The following is a 19,460-nucleotide window of genomic DNA, read 5'->3' as shown; positions in this document are numbered from 1 at the left end:
TGACACTAAACTTATTCAAAAAACTTGCCTAACCAGGGATGGAGCTGCAACTGGCCTGAAGTCGCTTAATCCTGGGCTAAACCTGTCTGTGATTTACTGGATTTATTATTCAGTCTTAATAGTTATAATGCTGTGACACTGAAAAGAAAAGAGACGGGACTCCGTTATACATGCATTTCTACTTTTGTCCACCTGGGGGACAATAAAAATTGAAAGTGCATTTTCTGGTTCCATCACTAATGTTATAACTACTGTCTATAGTTGTTATAATATTGTTTCACCGAGCGTATCTGATTAACTTAGAAGTTTTTCTTTATATGAACACGTCAGTACTGTTGTGAGGAGAAGGCTGCAACGAGAATGAGGCGTGTTTGTGGCGGACAGCGGCAGCAGACAGAGAGAAACGGAAGCTCGGAGACAAGAGCTGCGGAGGAAGAAGGCTGATGGCGGCGACGGCTGCCGAAAAGAAGGCCACAGCAGCTGGACGACACAACAGGTAAAATCCCTGAGCTCTGTGCTGGGCGGTTAAAAATGGCTGCACCAGCCTCACTTTCTCCTCTCTTTGTTCACTTCTCGATGTGGTCTCTATGAGACTTCCGCTCAACGCCTCGTGGACATTGTCAAGCGTCAAACTTCTAAAAAAAACAGATGTGACGAAGATTGCTGATATTTCTATGCTCGTTTGAACCAAAGACCGGACAAATGTTCCCTCTGTGTGGGTTATTGGTGTCGCTTGGTACCGGGGTGTCGTCCACAGTGTAAGTTTGTGGAGAGGAACAAAGCCACAGTTGGTTCTAAACACACACACACACACACACACACACACAGCTGAGGGGAGTCCCGTTTGCAGGTCCATGCAGCGAACACACAGCAAGTGTGTGAGACAAGGTGCTCTGCTTAGGGTGGATGTGCTTTTTTTGTTGTTGTTGTTGTTTTTACCTACATGCATCTTTGGCTGTAAACTAACAACATCCTAAAATCATGACATTGAGCATACAGCCGGAGACCTACCATGGTAATATCCCAAAAATAATAATCAATGGGAAAATCCGTAGAAACGTCAAAAACACCCAGGATTTAATCATAATCGTACCAATTGTTTAACGTCTTTACCAGTGTTTCACTGAGAAGTAGTTCACATGATGAGCTCAGCAGATGTGCAGATCCACCAGGTGTTTGCTAATTGCTGCTGCTGCTAGTCTGAAGGAGTGGCGTGGGTGAGTCACACCGCTGTACCCACACTGGTGAGTGCTCTGTGAGACAGAAGCTCAACTCCAGGGAGCAGCTTCGAAAAGGAAGCACTTGGTTTTCTGCACCCAAAATGGCTATGAGGGGGGATTCAAGGATATCAGGGTTTCCCCCAGAAAACCTGCTAAGTTTATTCCCTCATGTATTCAGTTCCATGTTGACAGAGATGTGCAAAGCTAACATGCTCTGATCACAGTTTCATACATCTGGGTCTTTCGTCCTGACTCGATTTTTGTCATTTATCCATCACACTATGTCTCAGTGGGAAATCCACACAAGTCTTTGTACCTGATACCTCCATGGTCTCCATGTCTGAACACATTGCGTCCGTGATAGTGTTAGTGGCTCCATTGGGCAATCCGGATTCTTCCTGGTTGGTGCAGTGAACATGCAGTTTTAATGAGGCCAGTTAGGTGAGTAGCAACATATCATTACAGCGTCCGGATCCATCGGGAGTCTCAACCTGTCTGCTGCTTAGTGACTCCGCAGAAACACAAAGACTCGCTGAGCAACCAGAAGTTCTTGTTTGTAGTTTGTATCCCAGCTATATTTGAAACATGGAGGCTCTGCATCACAAGCCTTCATGTTCTCCAGCTGAGCCTCAGAGAGACTCTAGTGGCTGGTCAGTGTATTTTTCTGATCAGATCTTGCAATTATTGAAGCTTTTTTTTAATTATAATCTTTGATGTATTGTTAGGAACCTAGAAAAGTACATACTTTAATCTGGCTTAGATTTAATTTCATTTCCAAACTTGCTTTTGTTCTCATTACAGGAACCCTCAGCGTTTCTGTTCTCAGATGAAAGCAGACAGTGATGGAGGATGCGTCTCTCAACACTTAAGCGCAGCAACGCATTCTTAGCTGCACAAGATGGTGGTAGAGACGAAGCTGAGGCAACAGTCAATCGGGAGCACCATAAAAGTGTGACCATAGCACCCAAGACCCACAATATGACAGACAGACATTATGTGCAGAGAAAGCCCCTGTTCACTGAGGAGCATCGTGTGTCCATCTTAAAGAAACTCCCAGAAACGGTGAGTTGGGGAAAATATTTTTATTTCTCTACATTTCATTCTAAGTTCAGTGTTTAAGACTCTCTCTTGAGTTCTAAAACTCTCTTCTATTGTGTGAAGTATAGCTCACTATTAAGGTAAATATGCATTTATTAACTTGGGATTGATCATTAAAATGCTGTTTCCTTCATCCAAAGTATATATAAATAACTAAATATCAGTAAATATAATACCATACGCTCAAACTTATACTTTGACATCTTTCAGGAGGAGCTTTCTGGACCCAGCATGAAGCAGTGGGTCAACCCACCACAGATGCATGGCCTCTCTCTAAGGGACCTCTCACTTCCCACAGCCTCTGGAGGAAAGCCCAGTTCAACCTCGATTGTTCCAGAACTGTGCCACAGAGAACCCACTTCAGGATTAGCTTTCCATGGCAGATCAGCTCGGCGAAGCTTCTCCAGCTCAATTCTAGAGGTTCAGAGCATAAATCCTCCTCTGAGGCCACAGCTGACCTCCACAGTTCTTAACCCAACCTACACGCCACGCTCGTGCCACCCCAGAATAAGCCAAGCCCACTTGAGTTCGAAGGAAGAGAGTGGTGTAGAAGGGACGAAGACGAGTTCTTCAGCGGCGAACTCTGAGTGTTGGTATCAGGTGGACTATTGGGCCTGTGCCATTCCAAAAGCGTTGCCTCCTTCTCCAGACAGAAAGTCTGCTGCCTGGAACCCAAACAAAGAATATGAGGCGCTGCTGGACTACACCTACCCTTTGAGACCAGGACATGTCAACAGGGAATGGAACTCCCCTGAGCTGCAAGAAGACTCTCTTCTAAGAACTGAGCCAAACATGAAGGACTCAGGAATCGAGTTGGACCACTTGTGTAGCTCTGCCAGCCTGTCAGGGTTTGAACCCTCTGAGAGTGGAGTTGGAAGGAGCCGAGACAGAAGCAGCTCACATGACCCACATGTGTTCCTCGCATCCTCAGACGTTCCCCCCTGCAGTACACCGCTCTCCATTGCCAATCTCACCAGTTTGTCCGTGGACAGTTTGGACTGCAGCAGGGACAGAGCTGGAAGTGATCAAAGCAGGGATGGCGACTATCAACTCCATGCAGAAGCCGCCTCTTCGTCCGCTGCTTTCATCCGTTCCACTAGAGTTCTCCCACGGTCCAGGTGGGTTGGTGAAGAGGTGGATGAGGAGTTCTGGCCTCTACCAGAGCAGCTGGAGGAACTGCAGCAGCTGTCCAGACAGGTCAGTCCAGCAGCCTCATGTACAGGGTTTAATCTAAAATGGCAAATTTCCCTTAATATGCAATAATACACACAGCGGAAACAGTATCAATATTAGAACAAAAGTCAATATCCACAGTCTTCCAGGGTTTCCCCCAAGGTTGCGCGACATGCAAGATTCTCCCAGCCGATATTTGTCAGTGTGAAAAATGGCAATGGGTGATATATATTTGCACAGGTGACATTTGAACTTTTTTTTTGAGTATAACAAAAAAAACACATAATTATCAAGTGATGTTTTCAAGTTTCCTGTCAGCTTTAAACATTTTTTAACTCAAAAACATAACAAGTCGCTGGATAAATGACTGTCTTACAGCCCAACCGCCAGGCTTAACAAGTTTTCTGGGGGAAACCTTGAAGTTATTAACTTTGATTAGCCACACCTTTTTGCCACACCCAGGCCTATCACTACTAGACTTGCAAAACCAAGAAACCATTTAAGTTGGACCTTTCTGGCAACATGACGTAGCAGCGTTTCCCATACCATTATCCAAGGGGCGCCCCCAAGAAGATTATGACATCTAGTAATTGTAGGTGTTAACAGTTAATGTAATTGATTTTTGTCAGCCTTCCTAGGTAACGCCGGGTGATGTCGTGAGCTATTTCCGTCCCTACGTGGTCTATTTGAAAACAGAAAAGGAAAATTATACTTTTGTGAAAGCAGAAGAAGAGTGCATCAGATGATTAAAAGACAGTAAACACACTAGTTGTCATTTTTCAAGTAAGTGACGGAGCAGAAAGTCAGGTACATGTTGTGGTTTTTGTGTTTTGGGGAAGGTGAGGGAGGTGGCGGCCCAGATAAGCCCGCCTGCGACGGCCCGCTGTGCATCTCTTGACCGGGACACCACCTCCATGCTGCCCTCCATCACCTCCTCACAGAAAACCCCAGAGACTGCGCAGGACAAACAGGATGGATGCGAAGGAACGCAGCGCTGTGCAGCAGAGTCAGGTATTTATTTCCTTTCCATATCGAGCTACACATTTTCTTCTGTTCATCACCCATCTGTTCTCACTTGGTTTGTTTCTCAGCAGCAGCCGGCGGCGGCAGGGACTCTGAGGCTTTGACGAGCAGCGACGGTGTGAGGGGGCAACTGAGTGTGACGGGGGTCAGGGAATGTTTGCTGAACCAGCTGTGTGACGGCCAGGAGCAGAGCGACTCTCTGACCGAACACATCCAGGTAGGAACAAGCTGAGCTGGACGCCACCGGTGTATTGATGGCAGACCGTAAACGGTGAATGGTGTGTGTGTGGTTTTGTTTTTCCAGCTGTTCTGTTCACAGCTAGAGCTGCTCATCCAGCAGCTGTATGCTCTGTCACAGAGCATGGAGAGGATTGCTGCTCCTGCAGGGGACATAGTCAGCGTGAAGTCATCGCTGGCTGATTATCAGGTATCAAATAAACCTCCCAAAATGTTCACAATGGTTAAACAAAAAAAAATCCTCATAGCTTTGGTTTTCTCAGGATTTAGAGCTGCCTATAGACAAGAGAAGAACCACTTAAAATTGTAATGCATATTCATAATCTTTTAATTGAAATGCAAGGAAGAATTTCAGGAAAAAAAAGAAGCCAGGTGCAATGGGAATGAGCCAAAATTGGTATCAGCTGGTCAAAGTTTTACAAACAACCGCAATTGAAAATCAGTTCTGAGTGGCCCGTCTGTAGTAAGAACCCAAACCATAAGTTACAGCTTCATGCTTTCTACATTCTGATTTGTTTTAGAGCTTTCAGAAGGAGTTGAGCAGCCATCAACCTTTGACATCTTGCGTCCTCCGTGCTGGACAGCATCTTCTGAGCTGCATCAACAGCACCTCTCCATGTCAGTGATGTACATCATATATATATATGACATAAGAGACTAATATTAAATGTTCCTGCAGAGTCTGACCCTAGTATGTCCTGTCTTTGTTTTAAGTTTTAAGAGACACTCTGCTGCTTATCGAGAAGCAGTCCGGAGCTCTACAGAATCACTCGGACCACGTTTTCTCCTCCATCCTCTCCGCTATGGACAGTCTGGCTCTGCCCACTCACCACAGTCCTGTTCAGCTGAGGGAAGAGAAGAACTCTGCTGGAACCTAATAGGTCCAGTTTGTGGACAGACCACGAGAAGTCCTGACACTCGTTTTCAAAGTGGCGTTCTCAGCATTCCGGAGTCGCGACCGTTTACAGAGCCTCACGACTGCCTCCAGTTCAGACCAACCACTGACTGCTTCCCTGGTCAGCTGTTTAAAGCAACTTCAGCTCCAGACATCCATCGGCTGTTTTCCAGGTTCCCCAGTCTGGTTGCAGATACTGCAAGACTGCACTGTTCCTCTCAAGCTTCTCATAGTGCATCTAAGTATGTTTCAGAAATCATATGCAGTCATATTCAATGAATGAGAATGTTATTGAAAAGCTCATGGACTTCAGTTACTCAATTCACAAAACAATTTCAAGGTTTCCCCTAGAAAACTTGCTAAGCCCAATGGTTGGACAGTCATTCATCCAGCAGCTGACTGTGCTTTTGAGTTAAAAAAAATGTTTAAAGTTGACAGAAAATTTGAAAACATCACTTGATAATTATGTGTTATTGAAAGATTAATACCTGAACACCAACTATAAAGTTTTAAAAATGCAAACATTTTGAAAAGACCTAAATAAAAAAGAAATGCTTAGCCTGGTGGGGGGGACAAGTAAAGCCTGGTGGCCTGCCAGGCTTATAATACACTGGGGGGAAACCCAGAATTACTTTTCAAGCCTTTGTTTCTGTTAATTGAGATTTTATGCTTGCTTACAGCTAATAAAAACACAACATTTAAGATGAAAACATCACATCTTGATGAAGAATATGTTTAATACCTGCTGAAAAGGTACTTTTAATCTGATAAACTCATCGGAACGCACCTTTCTTAATTATTGAACATCACTGTACAATCGCTCCAGTTTGACCTAATAATGTCTCCTCCTTGTGGGACATGCCTCCAAATGGACTTAATGGACTGATCCTGGAGCTGCTTGTCCCATTAAACAGCTCCATTATTGCTGCATTTTTATTCTGTCATTCTGTCACATGGTACTGTAAGATATGTTAATATATATAACATTTTTAACACAGTGGTTTTATGTATAAACCAAGTCAAGTGCCAGGGTTATAGTTTCCATTTTTACCTGTCTGACGTATGAATGATGCATTTAGGTGCTCTGAATGACGAGTTTCAACAGTTCCAGTCACACATATCACCCTCCAAACTTAACAGTGGGCTTGCTGACCTGTTACATACTGTAGGTATACATGCATACACACACACACACACATACATATATATATATACATATTTGCGCTCACATATAAGTTTGGTAAGCATTTTTTGGGACAAAAAAAAAGTTGTTTTTTTTTTTCAATTAAAAAAAAAGTATTTTTACTTTTATTAAAAGTAAAAATATCTTTACTTTTATTTAAAAATATTGCGTATTTATTCGTGAGCAGGTAAAACGAAAGAGTTCCATGTCGCTTTGGATGGTCTTTTCTTGTGCGTACTTTGAGAATATCAGTCTGATTATCTAAAACATTTAAATAAGATGGGGAGAGAAAAAAAAGAGCAAAAAACAGCAAATCTGTTACGGGGTAAATTCATTTCCTCTGCTCTTTCCAACTTATTTAAATAAGACAAATCAAACCACAAGAGTCAACACAAGTGCTTTAATGGATGAACTTTTAGTTTTTCTCAGTCGCTTTGGGGGCATTTCTCAAATCGCTTTCAACATTTTCCAAATAGTAAGTTCATTTCTCAAAAACAGTCCGTACCAAACAGCAGAACACCATAGATTACCTGCAAAACCCAGTTTCATTTTCAAAATCCCCAGTTTTCAGAATTTCGATTTTCTTCTGAGAAATGCACCAAAGCGAAGTGAGGAAAAACTGCAATAAAAACAGATGTTAAAACCGGGCCATGAAATAAAGGACCGTGAGTCGCTGTGACTACATGTCAGTGGCGTTTGACCGCGGGGTGAACTCTTGAGTTTTCTCCTTATAATCCGATTCCATTTTTATCAGGTGTGAACAGTAGCACCGTCAGCTTGTTGAGGTTTTTTTTTTTAGGTTGAAGTCCATGACCGGAAGTAGTGTAAGATGTGTAGTTTGACTCCGCTTTGCCACGTTTCACTAAATGATGTAATCTCTCCGGTTAGGGCTCGACAGTTCCCTGCTGCAGTAGCCGCACACATTAACCAGCCAGTCAGAGACACATCTACCACCAGCCGCCTGCTCGTTCAGTCGTTTTTATTAAACAACGACCGACGCGTCTGTTTAACCTAACCGAAGCCTAACCACGCATTTCGTGGCGTTATTCCCCCCCTCCCGTCCTAGCAGCTGGCTGATGTTGGCCGTTTCCTGGTTGAAGTTGCAGCCATTTTGGATTTTTACCGAGAAAACAAGCAGCCGGGTCGCGCTAAGGGGAGCGGTACAAGCTGGTCGTCGTCCCCCGTTTTTCCTCAAGACAGCCCTGCTTATCTGCGGACGGTGACACTACGAGTCGACAATGAATCCCGAATAGTAAGTATCCCGAGTTAAAATGCGGAGGGCTGCTAGTTAAGGTTAGCTCTGTGCTAACAAGTCAGCGCTGGAAAATATGTGAAGAGCGGAGCGAACGTGGAACATCAGCTGACTTGTGGCCTTCATGTACACCTGTGTGCATACAGAACATTGCACTGCTTTATGTAACATTGTGTCGGCTATCCATTAATGGCTTATTAAGCAGCTGGTGGGCTTCACTGACAGCTGTGTTGGCTGGCCAGATTTCACTCTTGAGTTGTAAATACAGGACAAAAGGTGCCATATTGAAGAGTTAGCTTGAACGTTAACTAATATTGGCTGGTCTCACGCGCTTAAAAGGTCCAGCTGTCGTCTGCACCCGGTTTTAGTCGCATTTCATAAAGTTGAAATAAAAAAGCTTGTTAGGGGCGCACAGAAGTTAGCAACCGATTTGGTGCTTCAGCCTCGACTATAAAGGGCAGATGCAGCTGCTTTTGGTGAATCTGGGCCAACTTTGATCAGCTCTACCTCAAAATCTAGAACAGTTTTTACGATCTAACCTGGCCTGGACTGATTCTCACGCAGTATAGATTCTTAGAAACGGAGCTTGTGATTTCCAAAAGTGTTTTTTTTTTTCTTCTATTTGTGAAATCTAATCATCAGTAAGTCGTCTAGAAATGGGAACTGACTTATTTTCCATTGATCCTTTCAGATCAATCGGTCACTGAAACTGGGATTTTTATTTCTCTTTTTCATTAAACACACCAAAACCAGGAACTTCCACCAATTTATGGTGTTTACTAGCACCAGTTGGCAGCAAGTACTCTACTGCACTTCTTTGAGTTTAGTAAAACTGTGGTTAAAGATACAGTTTTGATGGATGAAATAAAAGAATGACTCCTTTTCATTGTAGTTTTCTTTTCCTGAGAAGGAAAACTGGAAATTAAAAAACCGTCGATGAACGTCTTGTGAAAACCCAAACAACAATTTTAATGTTTTTCCAACAAGACAGGTTTGAAAACCTACTTATTCTGGTCAAACTGGGCCAGACTGCATTTCTGTTCACAGATTCCTTAAATTATATGTTTAAACTGTGTTTATTATTATTATTATTCTGAGCAATGAATCTTCTTTAAAATCCACAGCACTTGGACCAGTCCAACCTGTACTGAATTACTCTGGAACTAATGTGCCGTTCTTTCAAGAAACTCCCAATTCCTGTCGAATAATCCAGTACAGGTTCAACCGGTCTGTTTTGGAATTTGAACCAGATTAGAACAAATGTGGTCCAAATTCCTCATAATGATAATAGTAACTTCAAACAAAGTGCTGAACAAATACAAGAAAATAAAATATAAGCAGTGGAGTAGCTTTTCACTGAAGTGCTGAATCAGAAGCTAACTTCTGGTTGCTCTTCTAGATACCTGAGCTAGTTGTTGATGGATGATGATCATTGTAGTTTACCAATGTGACACAGCTAAGCAGGTTTGTAGCAGGAGTTGTCCATTGTTTATGTCAGGATAACTGTTTTTTTTTTTTTTTACAGCTGGATCTGGTGTTGTAAATGACTCAGTTTTCAGTCATATGCTCTAACAGCTCTCCACAGCCTCTCAGTCATGTGTGGGTCACATGTCACAGGACGGGCCCTGGATTTCCTCACAGCAGTGTTGAGTAATCAGTCAGTTGAGCTTCCTGTCTCTTTAGGTTTCCATTCACAAAGGTGGAACGGAGAAGTTTGGGAACAATCCCATCTTGGCTGTGATCCAAGATTGTTCTATGGCTTATTTACGTCGGCTCCCCGTTGGCTTGCTCTGCTTAGTTAAATATTCCTCAGACATGATTCGGGAAGTTTAGATTAGTCGAAGAACTGAGATTCGGCTGAGAACAATAAAACAAGAAAGCACAGCTTTTCTTCATTCGGCTGGTTTTGGTCTGCATGTTCCTAAACTCCCACAGAAGAGTGATTGGTCAGTATTCAGTATGAAAAACCATTGTTCCCAGTCAGACACCTAATGAAGAGGGAATGACTAGGATTCTTTACAATGAGACTGGAGGGTGGATCCTCTTTGGGAAGATGAGATATTACTCAGACGGATGGGGGCACATTGTTTTCATTTCTCTCTCGCTGTTCAGTAAAACAAAGCGATGGAACTAACAGGTTAAACAGTTGCCATGTAGTAATTATTAGGAAAGATCAGCTTCCTGTGGTAACTGCTAGAAGAGCAGGAGTTGGTTTAGACTTGCCTGTTGGCTGTCTGCCACCTTGTTGCAGGGTGTTGCTCACTGAATGGGCTAATCTGGGTATTATAACAGCAGGCCCTGCCCTATGCCTTAGTTGGCCAGGTAGAAATTAAAAATTTGTCATGACAACTGTGCTTTTAACCGACATTTTCCTACTAATATCTGAGGAAAAATTGGAAATCTGTGATGGGTTCATCTCTAGCTTTACCATATAGGTCATTAAAAGTCAATCTCAAGGACTTTTACTGTCCTGCAGGACATTTTCAAGTGTCTTATTGACATATTATAACATACCTCACATTTCATCCAAACAGTCCTCTGAGATTGCAAGGTTTCCCCCCTGAAAACCTGCTAAGCCCGGTGGTTGCGGCACTCGGCAGTCATTCATCCAGCGACCCGCCATGTTTTTGAGTTAAAATATGTTTACAGTTGACAGAAAATTTGAAAATATCACTTGATAATTATGTTTTATTGGAAGATTAATATCTGAACACCAACTACTAGGTCTTAAAAAATGCAAACATTTCAAAGGAAATCAAATAAATAAACAGTGCTTAGCCTGGTGGGGGCACAAGTAAAGCCTGGTGGCCTGCCAGGCTTATAATATACTGGGAGATATCCTGGATTGTGATAGTGCTCATGTTAATGTTGCAACATGGATTGCAGTTTGCTACATTGTGCCACCCTATATAACCGTTTCCAGTCTACAGACTGAGGAACTGAACTTGCGTTCTTTGAGCCAGCATAAAAAGTTCAGGGATGCATCCTGTGAGCAGCACTGATCCATAGTCAGCAGCACAGGTTTAGCTTTCAGGGCTGTAGTAGACCAGACTTTGGAAAGTGTAACCTTCTTTTGCTTGGGACTTTGGGAATAGTTGACACAACTGTTACATGATCCCAGTAAACAGGGGCTGCAGTCCCTGTTGCAACATATGACCAATGTGTGCTGCTTCTGTCTTCTTGGCCCTCCCAAGATTTTTCTGTTGACTTCACGGGTCCAGTCACATGATCAGGGACGAGTCAGCTTTACCGGACTTCCTCTGGAGATGTGCTAGAGCTCTCTACAGTTTTAACTGCCATGAATGTTCTGTTTCCTGGTAAAATCCAGTCTCAACTACTCTGCAAACTGTCATGGAAAGGAAAGGGTTGATCTGAGAGGTCAAGAAGAACCCGGGCGTCTAGAATCATTCCTTAGTGGCTGCTGTTAACTGTGAATAATGTGTAACTTGCTTAGTTAGCACTTCTAACCATGTTTATATCCCCTCCTTCACAGTGACTATTTATTCAAACTGCTCCTGATTGGTGACTCTGGTGTTGGGAAGTCTTGCCTTCTTCTCCGGTTTGCGGTGAGTTTTTCAGAAAATCACATTCAGAACATGGAAGGAAGTGAACAGGATATGTGAACCATCTGACCAGCTCTTTTTCTTCCCCTCTCTCTCTCTAGGATGACACATACACAGAAAGTTACATTAGCACTATTGGTGTGGACTTCAAAATACGAACCATAGAACTAGATGGAAAGACCATTAAACTTCAGATTGTAAGTATCCCACAGGTTCTTTCTAGTTTGTGGCTTTTTTTTGGTGAATATCTGTTGTTCATTATTTAATTTTTATTGCTGGAAGCAGTTATGAATGAGTGCTGATGTGTTTTCACACCTAATAGCCCGGTAGACTGCGATTGAGGACAAAGTTGCAACATTTGTTAAATTTTCAGCTGCTGCGGTTCTCTTTCACACTGTTGTCAAACAAACCAAACTAATTGAAAAATCGATCCCCTCGCTTATGGTGGCGCTGCACCAACAATCATCGAAGGTTCCTTCTTCAAGAATAAAAATGAAAATGGAGTGGTGTGAGATTTGGTAGTCTCTTCTGTCTTTGGCAAAAGACCATGAGCCATTTCTCCTGCTAGCAATGGCATTTGTTTTGTTTATATTTACCCAGAATGCTCTGCGCTGTAGTCAACTTCCTGCTTTTGGAGCAGTCTCCGGTGTTAACATATTCATTAGAAGCTCACCAGGGTTCACTTCAACCAAACACAGACCTGGGTTTGTAGGCGGACCAGGGTTTGCTTTTTTAGTCCGCATCAGAGTTCGATTACGCATTCACAACTCCCCAACTGAATCGGACCTTCTAGAACTGGTTGAACTGGAGTTTGATTAAAGTGGACTAAAGAAACCTGGTGTGAATGCACACTTACACATTTATGCACAGATTATCAGGAACGTCCCCATGTTTATGCCACAGAGTGTTTCCACTATGACCAGTGTACAGTATCTCTGTCTCATTACCATGTTCAGGCTTTACTGTCTGTAATCACATTTTGTCCTTTTTGGCCAGCACCTACTCAGAGCTGCTGGATTCTGCTCTCCACGATTAGAACGATTTTCCACAAGTAACCATTATGTGGTTTTTTTAGAACCCGCTACACTCGCATGCCAAGTGAGTCTGGCTGAAACGTGATATCAGAAGTGGGATTGTAGCGATAAACTAATCTCACTGTACAATACAATACATGATATTCTGCTCACAATAAGATATATATCACAGTGTTCAGCAAACAATACAATTTTATACATTTTTAAGATTTTCTGAAAGATTTTAGAGGGACAGAGTGATTTTGGTGGCATTTTGTGACTGTTCCATAGACTTGGATTGAATTCATTGAAGTGATGGTGTAATACTGGTTGAATAAATGTTGTTTTTGTTATACATTTGCTTTGTCTAAATGGTAATTGTGTGGCTTTGTGCATTTGGTTATGCAGAAAAGGAACCGTTTTTGTCTTATACACTTATATTAGATAATGTAATTTATCTATTTCATTTCATTATTTAATTAATTGTAACATGTGCAGCTGGGTGAAAAATGTAATGCGTGATAGCTGTCATTTAATTCATGTGGATTTGACATAAAACTCAAAGTAGGATTTAATGCATCGATACTCGCGGATGAAAAATCTATACTTTCTTTGAAAAAAAATATTGATAAATATCGTAGAATCGATAAAATTGTGCAGCTCTACTCAGAAGACTGTTAGTCACCGATTGGCTAAGAGGTGGATTAACTAGTTACATCACAAGAGCAACTCTCTTACTATAACTCGAGCCGCCATTCAGAAAAACAAATAATATAGTGACAATAGTCTGACAAAAATCTCTCAGTCTGAGTAGAATATTATGTCCCCTGCTGTCGTGTTGTGTCCTGTACAGATCACATAGCGCTCCAGACTCCGGGACCACCCAGCTGCATGACCACCCCACCCACTAGACCTCTTACTTAATTGTAATGGGGAAAAAAACCTAAGCTAAACTATGTGGAGTTGAGCCGCTGCTGGTTGTAGTGGAAAATAACCATAAGTGACCAGGCTAACTGCAGTTGGTAATGCAAGCTAAGATCAGTAATCCATTTCTGTTCTTTCAATGCTTAAAACCCATGTCACTAACAGAGGCTGCAGTATTTATCGTGGTCAGAAGGGCCGATGGCGCCAAACGACAACCTTGCTTCTGTCAGGGTGCCAAATACCACACAAGAGCATAGTTGCCAATTGGAATATGGTAAAATAGTAAAAATTAAAAAGCATTTTAAAATATAACTCTTTTTTTGACTCTGAATTGACTAATAATTTCAGGTGGCCCTATTTGAAGCAATCATATTCAATACCCCCAAGTCCAAATGTACTGCAGCATACTACAAGGCCCGTTTACTTATTTATTTGTTTGTATATTTAATGGTGTGAGCTTGGGCCTGGTCAACGGTGTCGGTTACAGCAGAGGAGCTGGGGCACAATAAAAGCAACAAACGTGTCCTACAATTTAAAGTGGAGTCAAGCTTGTAAAAGCAGAATGTTGTCAGTTAAAACACAGCAGATTTAAAACTCCCTGTAGAGTTTCTGAGCAGTAAAAACTCATGCAGAACTCTTCCTATATGAATTTTTTAAAATATTATTTCATTTCACTATAGATATGTATTTGTATTGCAGATCATGATTTGTGGTTCAAAAGTTTAATGAAATAAAATGAACAAAATCAATAAAAATAACATTAAACCACTGAAACTAGGCAATGCAGCCAACTCCTGCTTCAGTTTGAAGCAGCTCTAATTGCACTTTTTTTTTAAAGCAAATAAATAACCTAGTTAAATTTGCACATATAAAATTAGATTCATAATTTACCATATCATTTTCATTCCCTGGGGGGTGCCCTGCCTAGGGGTCAGCGGCTGAAAAAGTCGGGTTTAATGCCTGACATATTAAAACTGGTTTGATGTCTATTTGAGTCAGAAACCAATCTATAAGTACAGAATAGCAACGATGTCAAACAAGCAACACCGCCGCTTCAGTTCCAATTTACAGTGGAGAGACCGTAAATGATCCAAGACGGTTCGAAGGGCTCAAAGGAAGCTCTGGACAAATGTCAACTAAGTTTAGGGCAATCGTTTTTATGTTCTTGTATAATTGTGTAGTTTAATGGCTTTGTACATTTTCAAATAAAATCAATAAGTGTTACTGTTCCCAGTGTTTATCAGTTTTTTGTTTTTTTGTGTGTGATTCAACAGTGGGATACAGCGGGACAAGAGAGGTTTCGTACAATCACATCCAGCTACTACAGAGGTGCTCATGGTATCATTGTAGTCTACGATGTCACAGATCAGGTTGGTCCCACTTTACACTGACGTCTCACTACGTCACCATGGATGTAGCTCGAATGGCAGCTACTCCATTTATCCACTTTCAAGATGAATGTGGATGATCTTAACAATCCAATAAATCAATTGCAATTTAACAATCCTCTATTGCTAAATGGAAGATTGCTGTCAGAAGTCATGTTTTTGTTTGTGGAAGCTCCAAAGTTCCTTCTGAAGTCCCAGAGATATTTTCTTGTAAGCACTTATTGGTAAAGTAGCTTCTTATGACAGGCAACGGTTTGATCGTAAAACATCCGGATGATGGTTTGTAAAAGTTTTCTTGGCTGTTAAACTGTTCCACTTCTCGTTCTGTACCAACCAGAAAGCTGAATAGGATTTTCAAGCTATCGTAAGGTTGTGGAAAAGTTAACTTGGAAGGGAAAAGAGATATGGTTAAATACTTTATTTTATTTTAAAGTGTGACTGCTTTTATTTTTGTTCATTCCCGTTCATTGTGATACCATTGAATGCAATCCAGTATAACCAGTGCTTACTCTGTAAATCAAACAATACCGTAACTTACACAGTGATGTGAGACGAGGGTTAACTGAGGACAACAGGGATATTGGAATGCACACACAACGCAACACTTAGGTGTTCAGAAGTCAAAATGCTAAACTAATTCATATTTTTTGGTTACTTTTATATGCTTTGTGTCCTAAGTGTATGGGAGATTTTATTTATGACCCACATAAGTTTAAAACTGATTTTCAATTTAATTGCGGTGTTTTTATGACTTTGGAGTTATGCGGGCGGAGTTTTAAATGGTAGAAGCAGAAATGCTTACCTGAAGGGTCAGGTTTTATGTGATCTGACATAATGTTAAAAAGCTAGTAAGTGGCAGTTATGTTTATAAATAGTTTTATGTAATTATTTGGAGTTTACATGTCCAATATAGGTTTTGTTGGTAAAAGAATTTGTTCAGAACCTCATTATTAGCAGGCTTGAGACTTAACCAGGTCCAAGCAGTTACCGGAATGCACCCTTTCAAAATAAGAGTGTTTCGGCAGGATCTGGCTCAAATTAAGCACCAAGTATAACCAACTGGCTCAGAATTCCCTAATTAGTAAATAGAGTCAACCTGTGTGTGATTTAATCTGAGGCTAACGTTTGCACGTTGCCATGGAGAGGCCACCTCAAACAGTGGTCAGAGGGGACCTAAATAACACTATTAAAGGTGGAAAGCTATCACTGCAAACCCAACATAACTCACCTTCTCCATTATGAAACAGGGTGATGGCAGCATAATGCTGTGCAGCGATAGTAGAAATCCATCCCCACAGCATCTTCCCATCTTGATCATCTTTTAGAACATGGAAGCTGCTCAAACTACAGTCATTCACACATAGGAATGTGTTGCCTCATATTGAATTAAACCAGTTTCTGAGCACGCGTTTAACTAAACCAGCTCCTACTGCTGGAGTGGCCTAACGTTGATCTGCTTCCTGTCTCAGGAGTCCTTCAACAATGTCAAACAGTGGCTACAGGAGATTGACCGCTATGCCAGTGAAAATGTCAACAAGTTATTGGTTGGGAACAAGTGTGACCTGACAACAAAGAAGGTGGTGGATTATACAACAGCAAAGGTAGGTACCTCAGTAGTAGTGCTTCCCAGATCTGCGCATAGATTTGGAAACTTCGTGCAAGAGTTCAAGATGCAGAGCCTCTTAGAGAAGGTCTTCCGCTGAACTCGATTCTGGCTTTATTTATATTTTTGTAGCAAAATGTTGTGCTAAAAGAAAATAGTAGTATCTCCAAAATATGTTATTATGGCATCTTTTCAAATCTGAATGACTGTCATGGTGTAGAGCAGGTCAAACATCTGGTTGTTGTTCAGGTAAAACTCAGTGGGCTTCTGGTGTTGTAGTGTTGACTGTGAGCATACCAAGTACCACTGTGGGAGGCCTGACATGCAGCGAGCGGCGACATTTCCATCACTTCTGTTCTTAACTAGATAAACAATATCGGAACGTTGTCAATATGATGTGTTGCCATGAAACCAGAAGTCTGTCAGGTCCTTTGTATTGACCCTTTGCAACTGTGTCACTATAGGGGCCATGATTGATGTCAGGTATGAGAGTACTGAACAGAGTGAGGAAAATTGTTTTCCCAAGTAGTTTTTGCCAGTTTAACCATGAATTCTACTTGTTCAAGTCAAGCTAATTTGTCTGTCAATGTAGCACTGTTGGTTGGGGCTCATAGACGGCGGTATTTACAAAAGTTTGAAATGGCTAGTTTAGAAACCGACCCATGCCTCCTCTTACCTCTACCTTTGCTGCAAACCCGCCAGTCATTATGATTGACGGCTGCTATCCATTGCCGCCTTATCTTTCCTCATTAAAAGTTATACATTAAAGTGACAAGTTTGGTTTTGTATGTTTATGTCGCTGACCTCTCAGCATCCTACGACCATTTTAAAAGTGAAATCCACTAAATAAGCGATGTAAGGCTACCAGATGTGTTTTTTGACTGGCTTTACAAGAGCACATTAGTTGTTTTGACCTCCGTCATGGCAGAGAGGGCCGAGTTCTGAAGAGCATGACGTCACGTGTGAAGGGTCAGAACTGTCTGACAAACAAAACCGAACATTCAGAAGAAACAGTGTGATGCATATGGAATTTAGTCTTTCGCATGCAGGCTATTGATGTGAATGGAAATTATTGGGTTAGGCAGGAGCTGGAATGTCTAGAAGGAAGCAGCAGAAGAGAAACAGGGAGGGTTCCTGGACTGTCTGGAAAAGGGTGGAGAAGTTTTGAATCTGGTTTACATGTTTGCCGGGTCTCGAATAAGATGGAAATGTCAATAATCCATCAGTCCCTCTTTCCATACTGGTATTTTAAAGTTAAGGTTGTGTTGCTGTAAAGGTTGAAAAAATGTCCGAAAGTTTCCAGAGAGCTGTGATCAGCCCCTTTCTCTCTGCCTTGCACGTTATGGGAATGCTGTGCAGAAAGGAAGAGACGGATAGAGAACATTTTCTGTGTTGGACCAGTTTACAGCGAGCCACATGAAGGAGATTTTAATCCACTCTGTGTTTAGATGTGGAGTCCTTTTTACAACAGCAGATTTCTATTAAATGAAAGCCGTCTGTTTCTCTCCTCCTCTCCCGATTTGCCACTTTGCTAAACCCAACGTTGTGTTTGCAGGAGTTCGCGGACTCTCTGGGAATCCCCTTTTTGGAAACCAGCGCCAAAAACGCCACCAATGTGGAGCAGGCCTTCATGACCATGGCCGCCGAAATCAAGAAGAGGATGGGCCCTGGGGCCACGGCTGGAGGCGGAGAGAAGCCCAACGTGAAGCTGACTCCAGGCACTACTGTTAAGCCTTCTCCAGGAGGATGCTGCTGAGACACAAAGCGCCACTCCCTCCCTTTACTCTGCAGGCCCCCTCCCAAGCTCCACTGTGTCCCACACGAACCCCCACCACAGCAGACAGGACAGCGAAGGCTCGATTCATGTGTGTGAGAACAAGATGAAGTTTGTACTGTACATACTGTAGCCGCTCTACCAAAACCAACAGAATAATCTTTCTTGTCTTACTGTCCTGCTGTTGACTAATTAGGCTGATAGGCGATGATTCGACCGACGCCCCTTCTCAGACCGGTCAGAGACTTTCATTCGGCCCTGTGAATACAGCTTCATGAGAACACTGTGTGCATGTGCGTGTGGGTGGGTGTGTGTGTGTGTGTGTTTTCATTCCTGCAGCAGGGTTGGTAAACCAATCGGGTTCATTAAGGTTTCTGTTTCTTTCCTCTCTTTCTGTGATGGTTTCTTGTCTTGCTGTCATCTTTTTTATTTTTTCCCTCAGCACCTGTCTCTCTCTGTCCCCATCTGAAGGTCTTTTCAATTTTTTTCATACCAACTTCTGCTCATCATCATCTCAGCTCTTCTAAAGTCTAGTGCAACATCCATATATGTACATAAACATTATGTATATATATGTACAATTGAGTTAGCCAGTTCTCTTGTGTCTGACACATTCCTGAATTGGTCTTTATCTCTGCATTCAATTTGTGGCTGAAGACAACTGTAAGTTTCTTGCTCAACATGTAACACTTTAACGGAAAATAAATATTGTACTACCATACTGTACCACATGGGCTTTTTTTTTTTCTTGATGCACACATTCATTCTGGACCAATATGAAGTTTATGGGTTTTCCACGTACTAAGAACAACCAGTTGAGTTGTATTTTCACACATTATTCCCCATCCCATTATTTTTCGTTCAGTTGTTCACCTGTTTGTTTATCCGTTTGTCCAGCTTCTTGTTTGTCCACCCATCCCTGAGTCGCATCATGTTGCCTTTTTGTTTATTCATTACTTTGTCCATCTGTCTGTCCATCATCGGTTCTTCTGTTTGGTTAATAGCCAAACAATCAGTCCGGCTTTTCCGCAGATTCCACATTTAAGGCCTGACCACTGGTTGAAAGTTCTACAATCTGTTAACAATGAATACTTGATTTATTCACAGAAAGTAT

The 19,460-nt window shown here is 42.0% G+C and overlaps 2 protein-coding genes across 4 annotated transcripts; both read left to right on the top strand.

Annotated features, from left to right (window-relative positions):
• Positions 1–10: 10 nt before the first annotated feature.
• Positions 11–5,945, top strand: cep68 (centrosomal protein 68). 3 transcript variants are annotated; one of them, XM_032552666.1, is made up of 8 exons: positions 11–496; positions 2,022–2,282; positions 2,529–3,515; positions 4,331–4,502; positions 4,586–4,731; positions 4,819–4,941; positions 5,273–5,369; positions 5,466–5,945. In XM_032552666.1, the coding sequence occupies exons 2-8, from the start codon at positions 2,070–2,072 to the stop codon at positions 5,627–5,629; spliced, it is 1,902 nt and encodes a 633-aa protein (XP_032408557.1). In that variant the 5' UTR covers positions 11–496; positions 2,022–2,069; the 3' UTR covers positions 5,630–5,945. The 3 variants fall into 3 exon arrangements, with proteins under 3 accessions (XP_032408557.1, XP_032408556.1, XP_032408558.1); XM_032552665.1 differs by having other exon boundaries at positions 4,583–4,731; XM_032552667.1 differs by lacking the exon at positions 2,022–2,282 and having other exon boundaries at positions 4,583–4,731.
• Positions 5,946–7,696: 1,751 nt separating this feature from the next.
• Positions 7,697–19,072, top strand: LOC116712826 (ras-related protein ORAB-1-like). Its single transcript, XM_032552668.1, has 6 exons — positions 7,697–8,081; positions 11,575–11,647; positions 11,746–11,841; positions 14,856–14,951; positions 16,439–16,570; positions 18,128–19,072. Exons 1-6 carry the CDS (start codon positions 8,068–8,070, stop codon positions 18,326–18,328), a joined length of 612 nt encoding a protein of 203 aa, XP_032408559.1. The 5' UTR covers positions 7,697–8,067; the 3' UTR covers positions 18,329–19,072.
• The last annotated feature ends 388 nt before the right edge of the window (positions 19,073–19,460 follow it).

This window comes from Xiphophorus hellerii, chromosome 22 (genome assembly GCF_003331165.1).
Source record: "Xiphophorus hellerii strain 12219 chromosome 22, Xiphophorus_hellerii-4.1, whole genome shotgun sequence".
NCBI lineage: Eukaryota > Metazoa > Chordata > Actinopteri > Cyprinodontiformes > Poeciliidae > Xiphophorus > Xiphophorus hellerii.
Note: the sequence above shows the minus strand (reverse complement) of the source record. Positions and strands in the feature narration are given on the sequence as shown.